This window comes from Lepidochelys olivacea (genome assembly GCF_965140295.1).
Source record: "Lepidochelys olivacea isolate rLepOli2 genome assembly, chromosome: 3".
NCBI lineage: Eukaryota > Metazoa > Chordata > Testudines > Cheloniidae > Lepidochelys > Lepidochelys olivacea.
This window is the reverse complement of record NC_140413.1, coordinates 201,432,598-201,448,949: the sequence shown is the minus strand read 5'-3', so window position 1 is coordinate 201,448,949 and position 16,352 is coordinate 201,432,598. Positions and strand designations below refer to the sequence as shown.

The window sequence follows — 16,352 nt, the reverse complement described above, 5'->3', positions numbered from 1 at the left end:
AGTAGGTCAGTTAAGCTCCAGTCCTGCAAACGCTTACACACATGCTTAACTTTAAGGATCTGAGTAGTCTTGCTGGACTACTCACGTGCTTAAACTTAAGCTGTGCATACACAGAGTGTTTGCAAGATTGGGTCCTCAGTCAGTTTCTACTGTTGTTCGAGTGGGTCTTTCACACAGCTGCAAGGGAGAGAAAAACATTTTTTTTGAATAAGAAAAATATGACTGAAATCACAAATACTGCAGGAGGTCAAAAGGGGGAGGTGTGGCTTCTGAGAAAAGCTTTTTAATGTTTGTTTTTAAATAGACTAGATTTCGGTTTAATGGTTTCCCTTTAATAAATTTATCTAATTTTCTTAAATTAGTTCAACTTTAAATGAATGAGACTCAGGTGGAAAAATTGAGAGGGTTTAATTTTTAGATTAAAATGTCATTTCAGGCTCGTATAAAAATCTTCAGATACACAGGTATTCTATATTGCTAAAGAGAGTGAAAGTGCTGTGGTTACAATGTAAGCAAGAAAGCAGGGATTAAAAAAACCTGCAAGAAATATGATTTCCCTAGAAATGCTTGTAGGAATTTTACTTAATTGCAACCAGAAGCTTGACCTGGAAGTGTAATGTTTTGACCCGCTAGCTGTCTGGTTTCCTAAATGTGTTGTTTTTTGCTCTTTAAACTGAGAAAATTTATTTTACACATGTTTAACCCTGTGTGTCCCTAAAAGCACCAGTGTAAAAATGACATCAAACCACCACCACCAGCAGTCCCCTAAAAACCAAACCAAGCAAATTAAATTTACAAGGAAGAAAATTGTTTTAAAAATGCTTGTTCAATGGTGAGGCTCTCGTTACTTTAATTGTCACAAGAGGTGGTTTCAGGCACACTTTTTATTGTTGCAAGACAAGCAGTATCTTTTTATTTTTTAGGTTACTATGATATACAGCAATATTCTGCTTAGTTTTCTCTTCTTCTTAAACAGCATTGCCATATGACAGAGGTAGAGAGAAAATGTAGCATTTTTAGGTTTAAAAAATCCTTTTTCTAATTTATTTTTTTAATTACCCATCATGTAACCTTTATTTTCCTATGCTTAGAAAATTTTGCTGCAGTACTTAACTGAAAGGTTGACTGAGATAGACTAAGAACCTGACCTGGGAAAAATATATGGGCATTTCAGACTTTACTCACATGAGTAGTTCCACTTGCTTTTCATTCATGTGAGTACAGTTATGTATGTTTGTGTTTGCAGGATTGGGCCAGACTTTCCATGTGTCTGTATTTTAGGGGTCTCTTGCTAAGACTTACACATGTGCTTAACTTTATACACTGTGAATATTATTCCTATTGATCTCACAGGGACTTTGTGTAAAGATAAATATATGAGTGTGGTATCCGGGCCTTAATTTGTAAAATACTTATTGAAAAAAGTAAATAATTAAAATTTAGTAAAACTGGTACAAATTTAGACAAAGCTCTTCATCACTTGAAAAGTGAAAAAACAATTTGTGGATCCTTTGTGGACACACTAATAGGATTTAGTAAATTCCAGCAGTGCCATAAAGGCAAATAATAAATGTAATTTCTTTTATCATTTAGAACATTAATTTGAAAGAAATGTCTGGTTTTTTTTTTAATTCACTAAACAAATCCATGCAAAGCAAAGAGATTTAAATTGATAAATCTAGCTTTAGAGGAAAAAGAATGGAAGCTGGCAATCTCATGCTTGTTTATTTGCGGAATATTTTTTTATTATCCTTTTAATTAACAGAAGTATTTATCTTCTATTGCGGAAACCAAAGTCAGGCTCACAACACTAACTCACAGTTTAGAAATCTCTTTTAACAATTAAACTAACGTCAATAACTTAAATGATAAGATACATAAAAAGCGGGTGTATTTTTGTTTGAACTGATGTAATATTGACATTTGTTTGACTTGTTCAGACTTCCAGTTTCTGGATTGGTTATGTCCTCTCTTCTATATCATCTCTGTTTTCCCTCCTTAGATGAGATTGTAAAGAGAAATGCAAAAAGTCACTTTTTGGATAGTATGACAACTCACGCTGGGCCAGATCCTTATCTTGTGTGAATTGATGTCGCTCCATTGAAGTCAATGGAGTTACTCTAATTTCTACCAGCTAAGGATCTGGTCTATTATTTGGAATACACAGGTAAGGAATTTGGGCTTTGTCATATAGTTGAGTTGTAACTGCATTTAAATACTGACAGAAACAAGGTGGGTGAGATAATATCAACACCGACTTCTGTTGATGAAAGAGACAATCTGTCGAGCTCCACAGAACTCTTCTTCAGGTCTAGGAAGGGGAATCAGAGTGTCACAGCTAGATTGTTAAGCATAAAGAGTTAACACATGTTGCAAGAAACCATTCAAATACTGACAACAGTTTGGAAATTCATAGTGGTGGCTAATAAACATACGGGTATTTCCTTCTTTGCATTCAAGGCACTAGAACAATTTTGTAATCGACACACGGTCTCCTCTCAGTTCTTCATCATTATAACAGGTGTGGTTTCTATTTTAATCCCTAATATGTCATCATGTCATATAAACTGGTGTTAAATCACAAATTTTGTAAATTACTTTCACCAGAAAAAAGCATGTTAGAACAGGTTTCAGAGTAACAGCCGTGTTAGTCTGTATTCGCAAAAAGAAAAGGAGTACTTGTGGCACCTTAGAGACTAACCAATTTATTTGAGCATGAGCTTTCGTGAGCTACAGCTGCATCCGATGAAGTGAGCTGTAGCTCACGAAAGCTCATGCTCAAATAAATTGGTTAGTCTCTAAGGTGCCACAAGTCCTCCTTTTCATGTTAGAACAGATTTTTATCCCATTCCCTTAGATCTAGGGTTCCCTTCCTTCCCTCCCCCCACCTCATGCTATGTAGATGAGAAATATGTTAGTCCTAATTTTCTAAATTAGAAGTCATCATCTTTGGTGGCGGGTGGGGGAGGTGCAATGACTTGAATTCGCAGTTTTCCACCTGCTGGATTAATGCTTTCCCATGCTTTACAGGTGCTAAATAGACTGTTCTTCATTGCAGGCATTAAATTATGCCCACAGAAATGTAGACTTGGTATGGAAATTATACAAAACTAACTTGCTGTTTGTGATTATACTTCAGGTTTAAGTACTTCCACTATGAATCCTGTTTTTTTGAAATTATTTAAACCCTAAACCTTTCCTTGGATTGGAATTTGGAATGCAAGGTCATTCCCTGGGGAAGGTTCTTTAGTAACACAGTTTTTTGGGGTTTTTTTAAGAAAAAATCCATTTGGCTCTTTTAAGCTGTTTCAGTGAAAAAGAAATTTTCTTCTGGTTTAAAGGATGCAGTGTCAAGTTAAAATGTTCTATCTATAATTGTATATATACATTTTTAAAGCAAATGTGTTACTAATAATCCAATAATTTAATTGTAATTTACTGTTCACAGTTTATTCTTTTAGCCTATTTGTGACACTTCACTCAGCCTGGACAATGAAAACAGAATGTTCAGTCTCAGCTTTGGTTTTAGTCCATTTCTAATCAGTTTCATTTTGTTTTTCATTAGCTCTGTTGCATGGATTGCACATGCTTCAGTGGAATGTTCTTAATAGACAACATAAATCTGGAAACCGCTTCTGTCTTCTCTCTTTTCCATGCCTTTTGTTACAAGTAATCCTAAAGATAACTATTAGTGAAAGAGATTTTAGGAGAAAATATTTTTTTCATCTTTTTTACTTTGTGGTTTTGACAGCATTTTGTGTTTCGTCATTTTCAGTGAGACTGCTCACTCAAGTAAAACTACACATTGCTGAATTGGGCTCTAAGCTGACATGAGGTGTACAAAAGTTGAGGGAGACAATCATTGACATACATATTCCCGTTAATTATACAAATACTGACTTTCCCCACCTGGTCCACAGCCTCTAACCAGTGACACATTGTCTGATTTATTTTAGTGGAAGTGGATCTTGAGAAGGCATTTGAAGGGGAGAAGGTAGTAGCCTAATGGAGCAGTTCAGGGAGATTGCTTCATGTGTAATGGGTGGCAGTAGGGGTAGGCAGTGAGAGGAGTATGCAAGTAGGCATCTGAGGCTCGCATTGCTGGCAAATGGAGGCAGTAAGGGAGAGAGTCTGAGTTGTAAAGTGCCTTTAAGGTCAGGAAGGAAGGTAGAACTTGATTTGGAGGGAGAAGGGAAGCCAGTGGCGGCTGCAGTGGTCAAAGTGATAGACAAAAAAGATAACCTTGGCTGTTGCATTTTTCATGGATAAGAAGGAGGAGATGGTGTGGATGTTCAAAGAGGCCAGAGAAGAGGAGTGCAATAATCAAGGGGGGGGGATTATGGAGTTTTAGTTGTTTGAGCAACCCAAAGTTTGCCTTTTTGGAAATTATATAAAGGAAAACATGGCAAGATTTGGTTGTGGCCTGGATGCACAGGAGAAAATTTAACTGACAGGAAGGATGGTACTATTCTTAACAATAACAAAGAAAGAGGGGAGTGAGGAGAAAAAGAACACGAGTTACATTTTGACCATATTTTGTTTAGGCTTGACAGAATCCAATTTTTATAATTTTGACATTTTGACATATCGATGTTTATTTTTAAAACATTTTTAGAGTTATATCAATATATATTTTCACAGTTGTGCAAAATTACGGGTCTAAAACTTTTTTATTGTTTATATATTTAAATTTTCACAGTTGTGGGAAATTATGGGGGAAAACAGGCAATGGGGAAAGAAAACATTGAGAGTCAAAAAGTTAAAGTTTTATAACTGTTAAAACACAAATGGTCAACATCACATATCAAAATATACAAAATAAATATCCTTAAATCAGAGACATTTGGGTGGAGTATCGATTTGTACTATATAAGAATATACATCTTCTTACATTAAACAATTCTCGGTGTGTGTTGGAGAGGAGGGTGGGACAGCCAAGAAAATTAAGTGCAAAATGCTACATTAATGCAATGTAATGGGTAAGATTTTCTGTCTACAAAAGTAAGAAAATTCCTTAATATGTTTTTCCTAGTGACTGTAACTCAGCCGTAATGCACATATATAGGATCTGATGCTGCAAACACTTCCGCATGTGAAGAACTTCACTCAATGCAAGTAGTCCCCATCTCCTTGTTCATGATCTATTGTCAACTTAAACGTAATTAGGCTTGAAAGGATTTGATTTTTTGAATAAATGTTGGCAAACATCAATTACATGGTACACACACAAATTGACGAAAAAATAGGTTCAGAATGAGCATGGCTCTTCAGTTTACATACGTTCACTAATGTGATGGTATAATACCGAATGAAGAAGTATAGTTGCTAAGAAGTTAGACCTCATTGCTTTTCAGTATATTAACTTAATGTATGTAGAACACTTTGAAGATGAAAAACCCTATCTGCTGTAAATGTTATTAGCTTAATCTCTATAAATTAATATACAGCATATTGAAAATTCAGGCTTTATATTTAGGATTTAATCTGTGCAACAATGTAATGTTCTGAATTTATAGATTCTACACATCACTTTTCCTTTCCAATTTAATATAACAAGTTCACATTTTTTATATTTCATGGACTAAACTATTTTAAATATAAAAGTTGTATTTTCAAATCAAAGGGGCAATTTTAATCCAAAACAATATGTCAGAAATTTAAAATGGCTGAGCCGTGAGAAAAAATTAGATATTTTGGAAAACAGCAAGAAAAGCTGTACAATCAGAAATGTAGGAGTGTCAGGTATGAAAATGTTTTGAGTGCATTCGGCCTTCTTAGGCCTGTCTTGTGGTTTTGGAGAAGACTTTGCACAATTCAGTAGCAGAGCCAAGCAGGTGCCAGATTTTCCTGGGAAGTGAACACCTGCCAGGCTATTCCAGATAACTCAGCAGCTCAGAGGCATTTTCCCAGGCTCCCAGATGAATGGTCTCTAATAGCCGTGAGAGAGGGCTTTCCACTGTTATACACTGTACCACAGGCTCTTCTTGGCAGCCTTGTAGGAAGCTCAAGTCAACTTGGCTGTAATTCCTTTGGAAAACAAGTGTTGCTGGATAGTTTTACAGTATAAACTCAGTGTCTGATATTTCCTCTCAGTGTCCTGGGACTGTGAAATATATCAGGCAGGGCAAATTACCACTCCCTTAAAATGCATTACTCACTGGAGCACATTGTTTCTTAAACTAAACTGCATCCTTGCTAGGACTGTATTTATTCGGTCATGTTTTGGTTTCCAGTGTCTCAGGACTTTTTTTGGAACTCTGATATCATGACTTAGACGTAAAGTTTCAAAATCAGAATATCCTCCTCCTCCCAATAGAAGTCTCATTTCTGCATTATTTACTGTAAACATGAAAACATTTTTCCGATTTCTGTGTTAGTAACCTACATGTAGGAGGTTGCAAAGTGCACAGGCTCTTCAGATAGGAAAAAGAAGGCATTTCTCTAGTATCTTCATTTCTTGATCTTGTGAAGAGAATAGGTAATTTGCAGATATTTTTCCTTGGAAGAAGCAGAAAGAACTCTACAGTGTTAGTAGCATTGCAGCGCTGTTGTATTATCAGTTGACATTGGCACAGCTGTAGTTTTGCTAAAACAAACTGATGTTACTGGATGGAGCAGTTCAGAAGTTCCAAAAACATTAATGCACTAGCAAGAGGTTTTTCAAAAATATTTGTTAAAAATGGAATATAATGTTCTTTTAACATATATTACACCCCAATTCCTGGCATGCAGCTATCCACATCTTAAAACACAGACCACAATTAGCAATAACAGGCACCCTTACTAGCATTCTCAGCAAAGAGTGGAAGAATGGATGGGTATGAAGACTGAACTTCTCTCTTACTATTAGTGAGAGTTCTTCCAGTTCTGAGTTGATGCACTCTTGTGAAGCAGTGTGGCAAAGCTTGATCAGCCATGGCTGATGCTGTTCCTTCTCTTTTATCCACAGGGGTTATGAACATGATAAATGGAGGACTTTGGTCTCTAGAGCTGTCAACAGTAGTTTTTACACATTGGTTTCACTTTAAAAAGAAGTGTACTTACTGCTAGAACTGACTACACAATGTCTACATTGTAATTTCTTTTCACTGCACGATCATACATTAAATACTCAAATATTGATACAACTGTGAAGAAAACAATTTATTAGGCGGGTTTGATGAACACAAGTTTTAGATCATTGCATGTAAATATTTTTCACCTCCTAAAAGAAATAGTGAAGAAAATTATTCCTGAGGTGCAGCAATTGTACCAGTTGATGCAAACAGACACAGACTGCATTAATCATTTAAGTGATAAACCTTGGCTGCTGGAGCTGCTATACTGATATGGTATCCCCTACTGACTGATCAGCAGAATGGTATTTAATTGAGCTTCCATTAGAGCCTCATGACAATATATCTTTCCTGCTGGTAGAAAGGTTCCACAAAGGATGAATCAATGAAGGGGGGAAAATTAAAGAGACATATTTAACAATATCTCAAATTACATTTTGGACATATCATGTATGACTCTGTCACCAACAGAAGTCAACTTGAAATCATGCACTAACAAGGGGCAACTGAACTGAAAATACCATAGAGCTGCGGGGGTTTTGTCTTACTCCCAAGAGCAGACATATTGTAAATCAGAGGTCGTTAAGATCAATTTGAAACTCTGCTCAGGTTGTTAGTTGGTCAGATATGATTAAAGACTTACTTCTTACAGGACACCAGAACAGCAGGAAAACTAAACAGATAGATCTGTCACTCCCATTCTTAGAAGAATCTCGGGCATGAAGCATTGTGTTTTAGAGTGTGGTGGGAAATGTAAAATATTATCACCTTTTGTTTGATGTTTTAATAAAAAAATACGATGAAAGTGAAGTGCTTGTTCAGTGTTGTGAGGTACATTCAGGCGGAGAGGATTTCCTCATTTAGTTATCCATTTTCCTCATTTAGAGACTGGTTGGTAAATATGTGTTTTTACTAGAGATGGTCAAGATTTTTTTAGAAGGAAGAATTTTTAATCTGAAAATACCGATCCATCAAAATAGAAACTGTTTGTGGAAATGTCAGTTTAGATCAAAGTTTTGTTGGAAAGGTTTATCCGGGTGTGGGGGGAGAGTGTGTGTGTGTGTGAGAGAGAGAGACACCCCCCCTGCACCCGAGAAGAGCCACTAGCCCAATGGTTAGGGCACTCATCTGGAATAAGAGACCCAGGTTCAAGTCCCTCTTCTGAATTGGACAGATTCAGACTGTTGGCTGTTGCAGAGGGTCGCTCTTGTGTGCTTTTTGTGAAAAGTTTTAAGAGGTCTAGTTTCGGATGTGGAACAAAAACAAACTTTGAAACCTTGAAATTTTTCACAAAATAGAATTCTTGTTTTTTTGCCAGCTCTAGTTTTTACAGACATCTCTCTGTTGCACTGTTCTTGAGATCACAGTGGAAGGCATTGTACTGTCACACTTACACTTTGTCTACAGAAAGCGCAAAGTCTTGTCGTCTTTGATTTGGCTAACCCCACTGACAATGTGTCAAAAGGATAGCGGGTGCCAAACTGGAAATACCTAACAACAATTTTCTTTAATCATGTGCTGTAAATATGCAACTAATAAAGGTGATGGACTGCATCCAAAGTGTTCCTTCTCTTTAAAGGGTGGCTTAACTTGATACATCTTGACTCGATCTTTAAAGGGAGTCAAGTATTCAGTTGTCTTCTGAATGGAAAAAGATAGCTGATAAATTATTTAGGGACTGATTATGGTAAATAGGCACGGTATTGCATGAAGGATGGTGTGGTGGAACACCACGGCAGGGGTTGCTCCCAGAGGCACTGTGCCAGCTGGGAAGCTCTGGAGCACGCAGGAGGGAATGAAGCTGCATTGTCATCCTTGTGCTGTGGTCAACATCCGGACCTTCTGCTCCTGGTTAGCTCTCCTGGCTGGAATCGGGATGGGGTTATGTGGTCCTGTGTCTTCCCTTGCCTTCTTTCTAGAGTTGAGAATGGCAATATTTATTTATAAGCTTTTCTGTGGCACTTGTCACCGAGGTATCTGAGTACCTTGTGACATCCCTGTGAGGTAGGGAAGAATTATTATCCCTACTTTACAGACTGAACTGAGGCACAGAGAAACTAAGTGACTTGCCCAAGGTCCCACAGGAAGTTGATGGCAAAGCAGAGAATAGAATAGAACACAATTTTTTTGGAGTTGCAATCCAGTGCACAAGATCATCTTTCTAGCCTTCAGAACCTTTATAGCACAAGGATTCTAAGTGTGGTCAGCCGCTGGGAACGAGGCTCCTTTACACCCTATACCTCCCTGTTGGCGCACCCATGCTGAGGCTGGGCACAATTATTGATCACCACGTAGTATATATCACTGTGATTAAATGTAGCCTGATCTTGAAGGGTGCTGCTTTTCTTGTTGAACTGAATGGGATTGGCAGATGATTAGCATCATTCAGAATCTGCTCATAGCTGGCATCTCCATACCAAACTTTTAAAAACTTTACATAACTCAAGGTCTTTCTCTAAAAAGCAATTAGTTAAGAACATTTTCAGTTGCTTTCTTGATTTGTGTGGGTGCAACGGGGTCACAATGAACAGGGTCTTAGTCTGCAGAGCTGTTCGTCTGGCACCTTTTGTGGGCAATTAATTTATTGAAATTAATTTCTGTGATTGGATAGCAGAACCGATCAATTTTAAAATCCAGTGGTTTTTTTTTTTTTTTACTCTGCTGCACATTAGTTTATTCTTGACTCTAAGAAGTTTTTATTAAAAATACTGCTTTTGGAGAGATGCACATTTTGTAAGTGAGAGCTATGCCTTCCTTTCCCCAAACAGTCAGGAGATCTTTATAGGAGATGTGTAGCACACTGTGAGAACAGAATGCCCTTACACTTATTACATCACTCTGTTTAATGTTTCAGGTGGCAATTTTCACATTACAGCCTACTTCATAAAGAGATGGGTCAATCTCCGTTGTGTGGTGGGGAAGCAGTATCGCGGTAAGCAGGCAGTTTCTTATTCCGTTACTTAACATTTAGCACAATTGGGAGAAGGGAGTAAATCATAAACACAGCGTTTCTATTAGAATTTTGATTCAGTTCATTAATTTCTGTTATTGTTGTGGGATTTTTTTTAATCAAAAATATTTCCAAACAGTTGTTTGTGTGTTTTATTTAACTTTAAAGTTGCTTTCTGCCTGCTCCAGAATAATCAGCTCAGTCATACCAGATTTGATATTTGTGATGAGGCTTAGCATTTTACTGAGTCTCCACAGGGTGAATCGACCAGAGGTTGCACTCCGATGAGTCATATCATATCATTTATGGCATCAACTGTATGGTACAAGTGTATGCAAGCAAATGCTTTCATTGGGCCCACTGCTGTAAAACCCCTACATAGGTGATGTCATTGGGCCAGATATTTTTCTTCTTCATGTTTTTCCAAGCCAAGATGCTCTGTAAGGAAGTGATATCAATCCTGTTGCTTCAACAACAATAAAAAGGAACCATAACAATGACTGCCCTTTCAGTTGATCTTTTAAATTTAAAAGAAAAATAAAGTAAATCAACTAAGCGGCCTTAAAATCTTTTAACTGCTTGAATAACAATCTTAGTAATGTCTCTTACATTTTATAGGGTTTTATTTACCATGTTTATGGACATTTGTTAAGTCTCTTCTGTTTCAATTAACTACTAATTTTGTCTAACTTCATACTGAGTGCAGAGATTAGAGTGTTGATTTTAAGTATTTCAGCAAAGTTGTACATTTTCATGGCTGTTTTGGAATATTAGATTATACTGTAATAATGTCTTTTACATCAAAACTGTATTTGTTTTGGATCTAAGCTTTATTGGAATTTTACAGGAAGTATTGTAGTCTAGTGACAGATTTGTTTTGTTAACCAGCAAGAGACTATCTGGCAAAATGTAACAGTTAAAACAGCCAAACTAAAATGTATTTGATCTACCAATACTATCAGAAAAAATTCTAAGGCCACGATCCTGTAACGAGCGCCACATGAATAGAGCCCCCTGCTCCCACACAGAGGTCGTTGAAAGACAGTGGCCAAAATTTGTTGTTGTTTCTTTGTCATTAATAATAATTTTTATTTATTAATAAAAGCTGCTGCTGCACTCTAATAAGTATATTTCCTGAGCTAATAAACACTTCGGCCTCAGCAGTTCTTTTAGTCAGGATACATGTAATACCGCAATCAAAAAGAACACATTGATTATCATCTAAGTAGAATTCTGTATTTTAAAATTGAAACTCGTGTTGCATTGGTTCATTTTACAGTCAAAGCTGAAATAACACCCTGTCAGAATGCTTAATATCTGAGGCTAGGAGCAACCCTCCTGCATATGCATCTTTTCCTTCCTGTGCAGAAAGTGGGGATTACTGCCCCCACGCCCCATCCCAGCACCACTCCTTATTTCCTCTGGAGCCTTTCTGCTTGGAGCTCTGCAGGGCTTGTGGGTGAGACCAGAAGAATAGGGATCTGACTACAAGCCACTGCACCAACCCACAGATCTAGTAGTAATTAATACAGCATTAACTCTTGTAAAGTTACCTTCATGGCTCCTGCTTAGCAGCCATAGGAGGACTTGGCAAATGGCTGCACAGAGCATGCTGTCAATGAAACAACACAGTCTTGTGGAGAAGCAGCCGTCCATGCAGATAGCTCCATATTCCTCCCCTGTTTGCTGCCCTTTGATGGGATGTTCTGAGGGAAACTGTGTGGTCAGCCTCATTGTTTTCCTGCCTATCTTACCTCTTCCCCCTCCCATAAGACAGGATGTTCTGGCCCATTGTTATAAAAGTCTGACAATTTCACATATAAATCCTAAATAAAAATATGCCATTTTAATGGATGTGGACATAATTTCAGATTGCTAAAACAGAACACCCTCTCTGTCTCTCTCTGTCTGTCTGTCTCTCTCTCTCTCTAGTATTTTTGTTACTAAATTGAGTGATGCTTGATGTACTCTGTTCTTATAAGTGGTTCAGAATTGTTGTTACTGGATCCTCTTCCCTCTAGTAATCTCAGATGATTAAGAAGTTTTGTTGTTACGTGTTAACTCTGGGAACTGTGTTTTAGGAGTAGGATATGTGAGATCGTGATGGTAAATGGTAATAAATCGTTTAAACACTTTAAAATCACCTTAGTCATAGTTTGAAAGATGTTTTCCATATGCCATGTTATGTCCAATTTTCATGCTATACATTATACTGATGTTATAAACATGACAACATTTTTGAGATGAAAAGATGAATCATCAGACTAGCACAAAGGAAATCATGCTGAATGACTTGCCTGTGGGTTCCATGTGATACATTTGTCCGGGGCTCAGGTGGACTAATTTGCAGCCTAGTCTTTTCTCTGGAGAACTGAGCTTACTCTGCCCTATTGAGAAATGAATGATTTACTCCCCCACCCAAAAAAACCCCCAAAAAACAAAAACAAAACAAGTGAAGTGGGAGGAGAGAGTGGGGAATTGCAAAAAGTGAGGAGGGAGAAAAGAATTATTGTGCATTTTAAAATGTCGGCTGCTTTGATTTACAAAATGTAGTACACGTATACGTTGCCCTTATTAAAAACTATATTATATACTGAAAGATACATGTAATCTTTTTGGGGTTTGTTGTTTTGCACAGAGCTGCGTGTATTTCCAGACAAATTTGTGGTTTGTGTCACTAGACTTGAATCTAATCCCAGTCTTTGGACAAGCAAAAATGGAGCATTGGTATGTATGGAGGAGTACTAGAATAGTCTGATTTATTGTTCAGTGGTGAGACATGTTTCTGTGTAGACTTAGTCATTCAAATGCTAATCTGATATTTTCTAGGGATGGAAAAGATCATCTAAACAATTGGGCCAAGATGTTCAAAATGGGAACCTAAAGTTAGTCTCCTAAATGCATATTTTGTCACCTAAGTGGTCTGATTATCAAATGGACTGAACACCCAGCACCTCCCACTGAAGATAGTAGGAATTGCTAGAAGCTCAGCACTTTGGAAAATCAGGCCACTTATTTAGAAACCTAACTTTAGGTGTCCATTTTTGACTACTTGGTCTTGAAACCTTTTGTGTTACCAAATATTAAGATTTATAAGGTCCACTGTATTATTTGTTTTGCATATTTTTTTTGGCATCTCTGTTCTATAAGACAACTCATAAAGGTCAGCGGTGGCACTGCTGGAACAAAATATGCTCCCCTAATAAATTTATGGGGAAAAAGGTATTGCTCGGTAGTTCATTACCAGTAAAAATTATTACTTATATATTTCATCTAGAAGGCTCTATCAGGGTCAACAGCTTATGAATCTTATACTGCAGTTAACCACTGGTTGTCTCATGAGTGCTAACATTGACCCAGGTGGCCTGTTTTATAACAGGCAGTTTCTTTTGCACTCATGATGAATGTCATAAATACACATTAAGGTCTGTGCATGTATTGTTGGAGTGATTAATGGAAATATTAATTTTAAACATTAAATTTAATTGAAGTCCCTTTGTAACAGGAAAGTTTCTTTCTAACATCAGCTGCGAGGGCTTTGTTATCTTGGTCCCAAGATTGATAAACACCACAGGATAAGTAACCCAGCAAAAAAAGATGTTTAGGTTGCTCAAAAGAAAATCTAGTAAACTGCTTTTGAAAATATTTTTGTTGCCAACCTGAACAAAAAAACACTACTCTCACAACATGTGTTTTAAAAGCCACTCAGATTCCTTAAATTGGGACTATTTAACATGCATTTTGGCTGGAAGAAAAACCCTGTGATTGGGAAGTGAATTATTATATTTTTCTTTTTAAAGTTTCTTGTAAAACTCTCTTTCCAATTTGAGAGAGTTAATTTCTCCAAAAAGCAACAAATAAGAATTCCCCTCCTTAGTTTCCCTTTCATATGATTCCTATTAGAAGAGGAAAGGCAAGTGAATAATGTACTCCTGTCAAGAATATTTTGATTGTTTCACATAAATATTACAATATTGATTTTAAATTGTGGTAACTTAAAACTTAAATTCATCTGTACAAATCCCTAATTATTTAAAAAGTGAACTTAACATTTCAAGGGCTTGTTCTATGGGGCTATTCATGTGAGTAAAGTTACTCAGGTGCCTAATTCTTTGCAGGATCAGACCCTAAATCAGAGAGCTCTCCCATCAACATAATAAAACCACCTCAATGAGCGGCGGTAGCTGTGTCAGTGGGATTTCAGATCCCTTTGTGCTGTTCTAGCAGCAGCGTCTGCTGCTACAGTCTGCCCCACTAGGTATATGAAATCCTACAGCACATGCTATCGTAGTACTAACGTGTTTGCTATGCAGTTTAACAGGAAGTATGCCTGGATTCTGTACTAGACTGCAGAAGCCTCCCCCCAAATTCTCTTCTATGGCATGTTCTGTGATTTAGGTGCTTATTATGACTCTATAGCTAAGATGTTCTGAATTGGGCTTAAAATAGGGCATGCATTTCTCTACACATAGATGGTCTTGAAGTATAAAACATCATCCAGTGTGACTTTATATGCCCTTTGAATTTTGTATGTAGTATTTGGTTGGTTTTGTATAATAAATTTGCAATAGGAAGTGTTTGAAATTTGTCTCTGGGTTGTTTAGGGGTTCTCATGTTTTATTGTTGACATGCATCTTTAAAACCAATATTGTCAGGCAGCTGAACCTTGAGGAGATCTAGTGCAACAGGTAGTTTTTGAGAACAAATCTTTAGGATTAAGGGTAGTTTTTCACTTTTAATCTTTATAACCGAGAGTTTATTCTTCAGTGACTGGTGCATTTCTTTTTCAGAGAAACTAACAAAGTTAAAAATGGCTACCATCTCCCATTATCCTCAGTGGGAAAGAGGCCATAGGTTTCCCTCATTTAAAATGGCTACCATTTCCTTAGACCTGCTGCAGGAGGAAGTTTTTAGGTTGTACTTAGCAGAGATGGCCACTATCTCCTATTGTCCTATCGAGGGTGAAGCCACGTTGTCCTCAGGGAAGAGGTTCCCTTATGCTGTCATGGGGCAGAAATAAGAACTGTGAGGAGCAGGTGAATTTTCAGGCTTTTGGAATACAAGGGAAAGGGAGGGAAAGTATGTATTTGGGGGAAGAAAGTGGGGGAGGGGAATATGGAGGACAGGGAGGAAATCTGGGGTGTATGGAGCAGGGAGAGAAATAAGGGCCGGTGTGTTGGAGTGGGTTCACTAAAGGAATTTCTGCATGAGAACAGAGTTAAGGTTATGGTGTATGGGCTCAGGTGTATGGTAATTTTAGTAGACATAAGGTGTGTGCCTTTGGGTTGGGCAATAGAGGATACTGTTCATGTGGATCGCATGCTAGGTGTTCATGTGTAATCTTTGAATAGCAGTGTCTGATGAGTTGTAGTCTGCACAGTGCATGTCCTTGTGTGCCCCTCACCCAAGGGCACATGCAACTGTCCCTCACTTCCCTCCAATGTGGGATCTCACTATTGTTCTTACAAGTGTCATAGAGCCCCTTCTTTGAGTCTCCCTCTGAATGCTCTCACCTTGCTCTCAAGGTGGCCTTTCTGATCACCATTACATCAGCCAGAAGAGTCAGCAAACTCTAAGCTTTCAGGATCCCAACAAGGGGAAGTCAGGGCCAAGGGTCAAAGCAGGGGCAAACCTGAGGCTAGGAGTAGCTAAGGAGTTTGTAGTCAGTTCCAGGTCAGGGTTAGAGTCCAACTGAGGTTTCAGGGTCCGAGTCAGGAGATGAAGTCCAAAACAAGCCGAGGTCAAGCCAGGAGCTCAAGAGCATAGAACAGGAACAGTCATGGCAGCTACAAGAGATCCGCGCTGTTTCCTGGACACTTCCTGAAATGACCCTGGGGTTTATATAGGACAGGGAGCCATTCAGAAGTGCTGGGGCTGCTTCCTGTCAAACCCTTAAGGCGGAACTTCCCGTGGTTGGTGTCCACAGTGAATCATGGTAAGTGGAGCGCCGGTTGGTTACAGCTGCCACTTAGTGGCAGCCTGGAGATGTTAACTGTGCGATAGCTCTGCAGGCCTGTGTTCTAGACCTGTGAGGTCTTACACAAGCTCTTCCTGCTAACCCACCTTGCACAATATTCCACAGGGATAAGGTGGTGTTGAGTCTTCATCCCAAATTTTTCCCAAAATTGTGTCAGACTTCCATTTAAATCTGTTAATCTTCTCATTTTCTTTCCAAATACCCCATTCCTCTCCAGGGAATGAGAAACCTCACAACTTGGATGTTTCTAGTGCCTTGTTGTATTAATAGAACGAAGCCCTTTAGGCAGGCTCCTCTTCTCTTTGTTTCCATAAGTAGCTCTTTTAAGGGGCGGGCCATTTCTTCCCAGAGAATATGTCACTGGATTACC

General features: G+C 38.0%; 1 protein-coding gene across 4 annotated transcripts in view; it reads left to right on the top strand.

Moving 5' to 3' along the window:
• The window catches only part of SLX4IP (SLX4 interacting protein), a 126,648-nt gene that overhangs the window by 86,390 nt on the left and 23,906 nt on the right, over positions 1 to 16,352 (top strand). For all 4 annotated transcript variants that reach the window (XM_084623558.1, XM_084623559.1, XM_084623560.1 and 1 more), the window contains 2 exons: positions 9,910 to 9,987; positions 12,644 to 12,732. In XM_084623558.1, the coding sequence (XP_084479684.1) occupies positions 9,910 to 9,987; positions 12,644 to 12,732 (167 nt within the window). The remainder of the gene's footprint in view (positions 1 to 9,909; positions 9,988 to 12,643; positions 12,733 to 16,352) is intronic.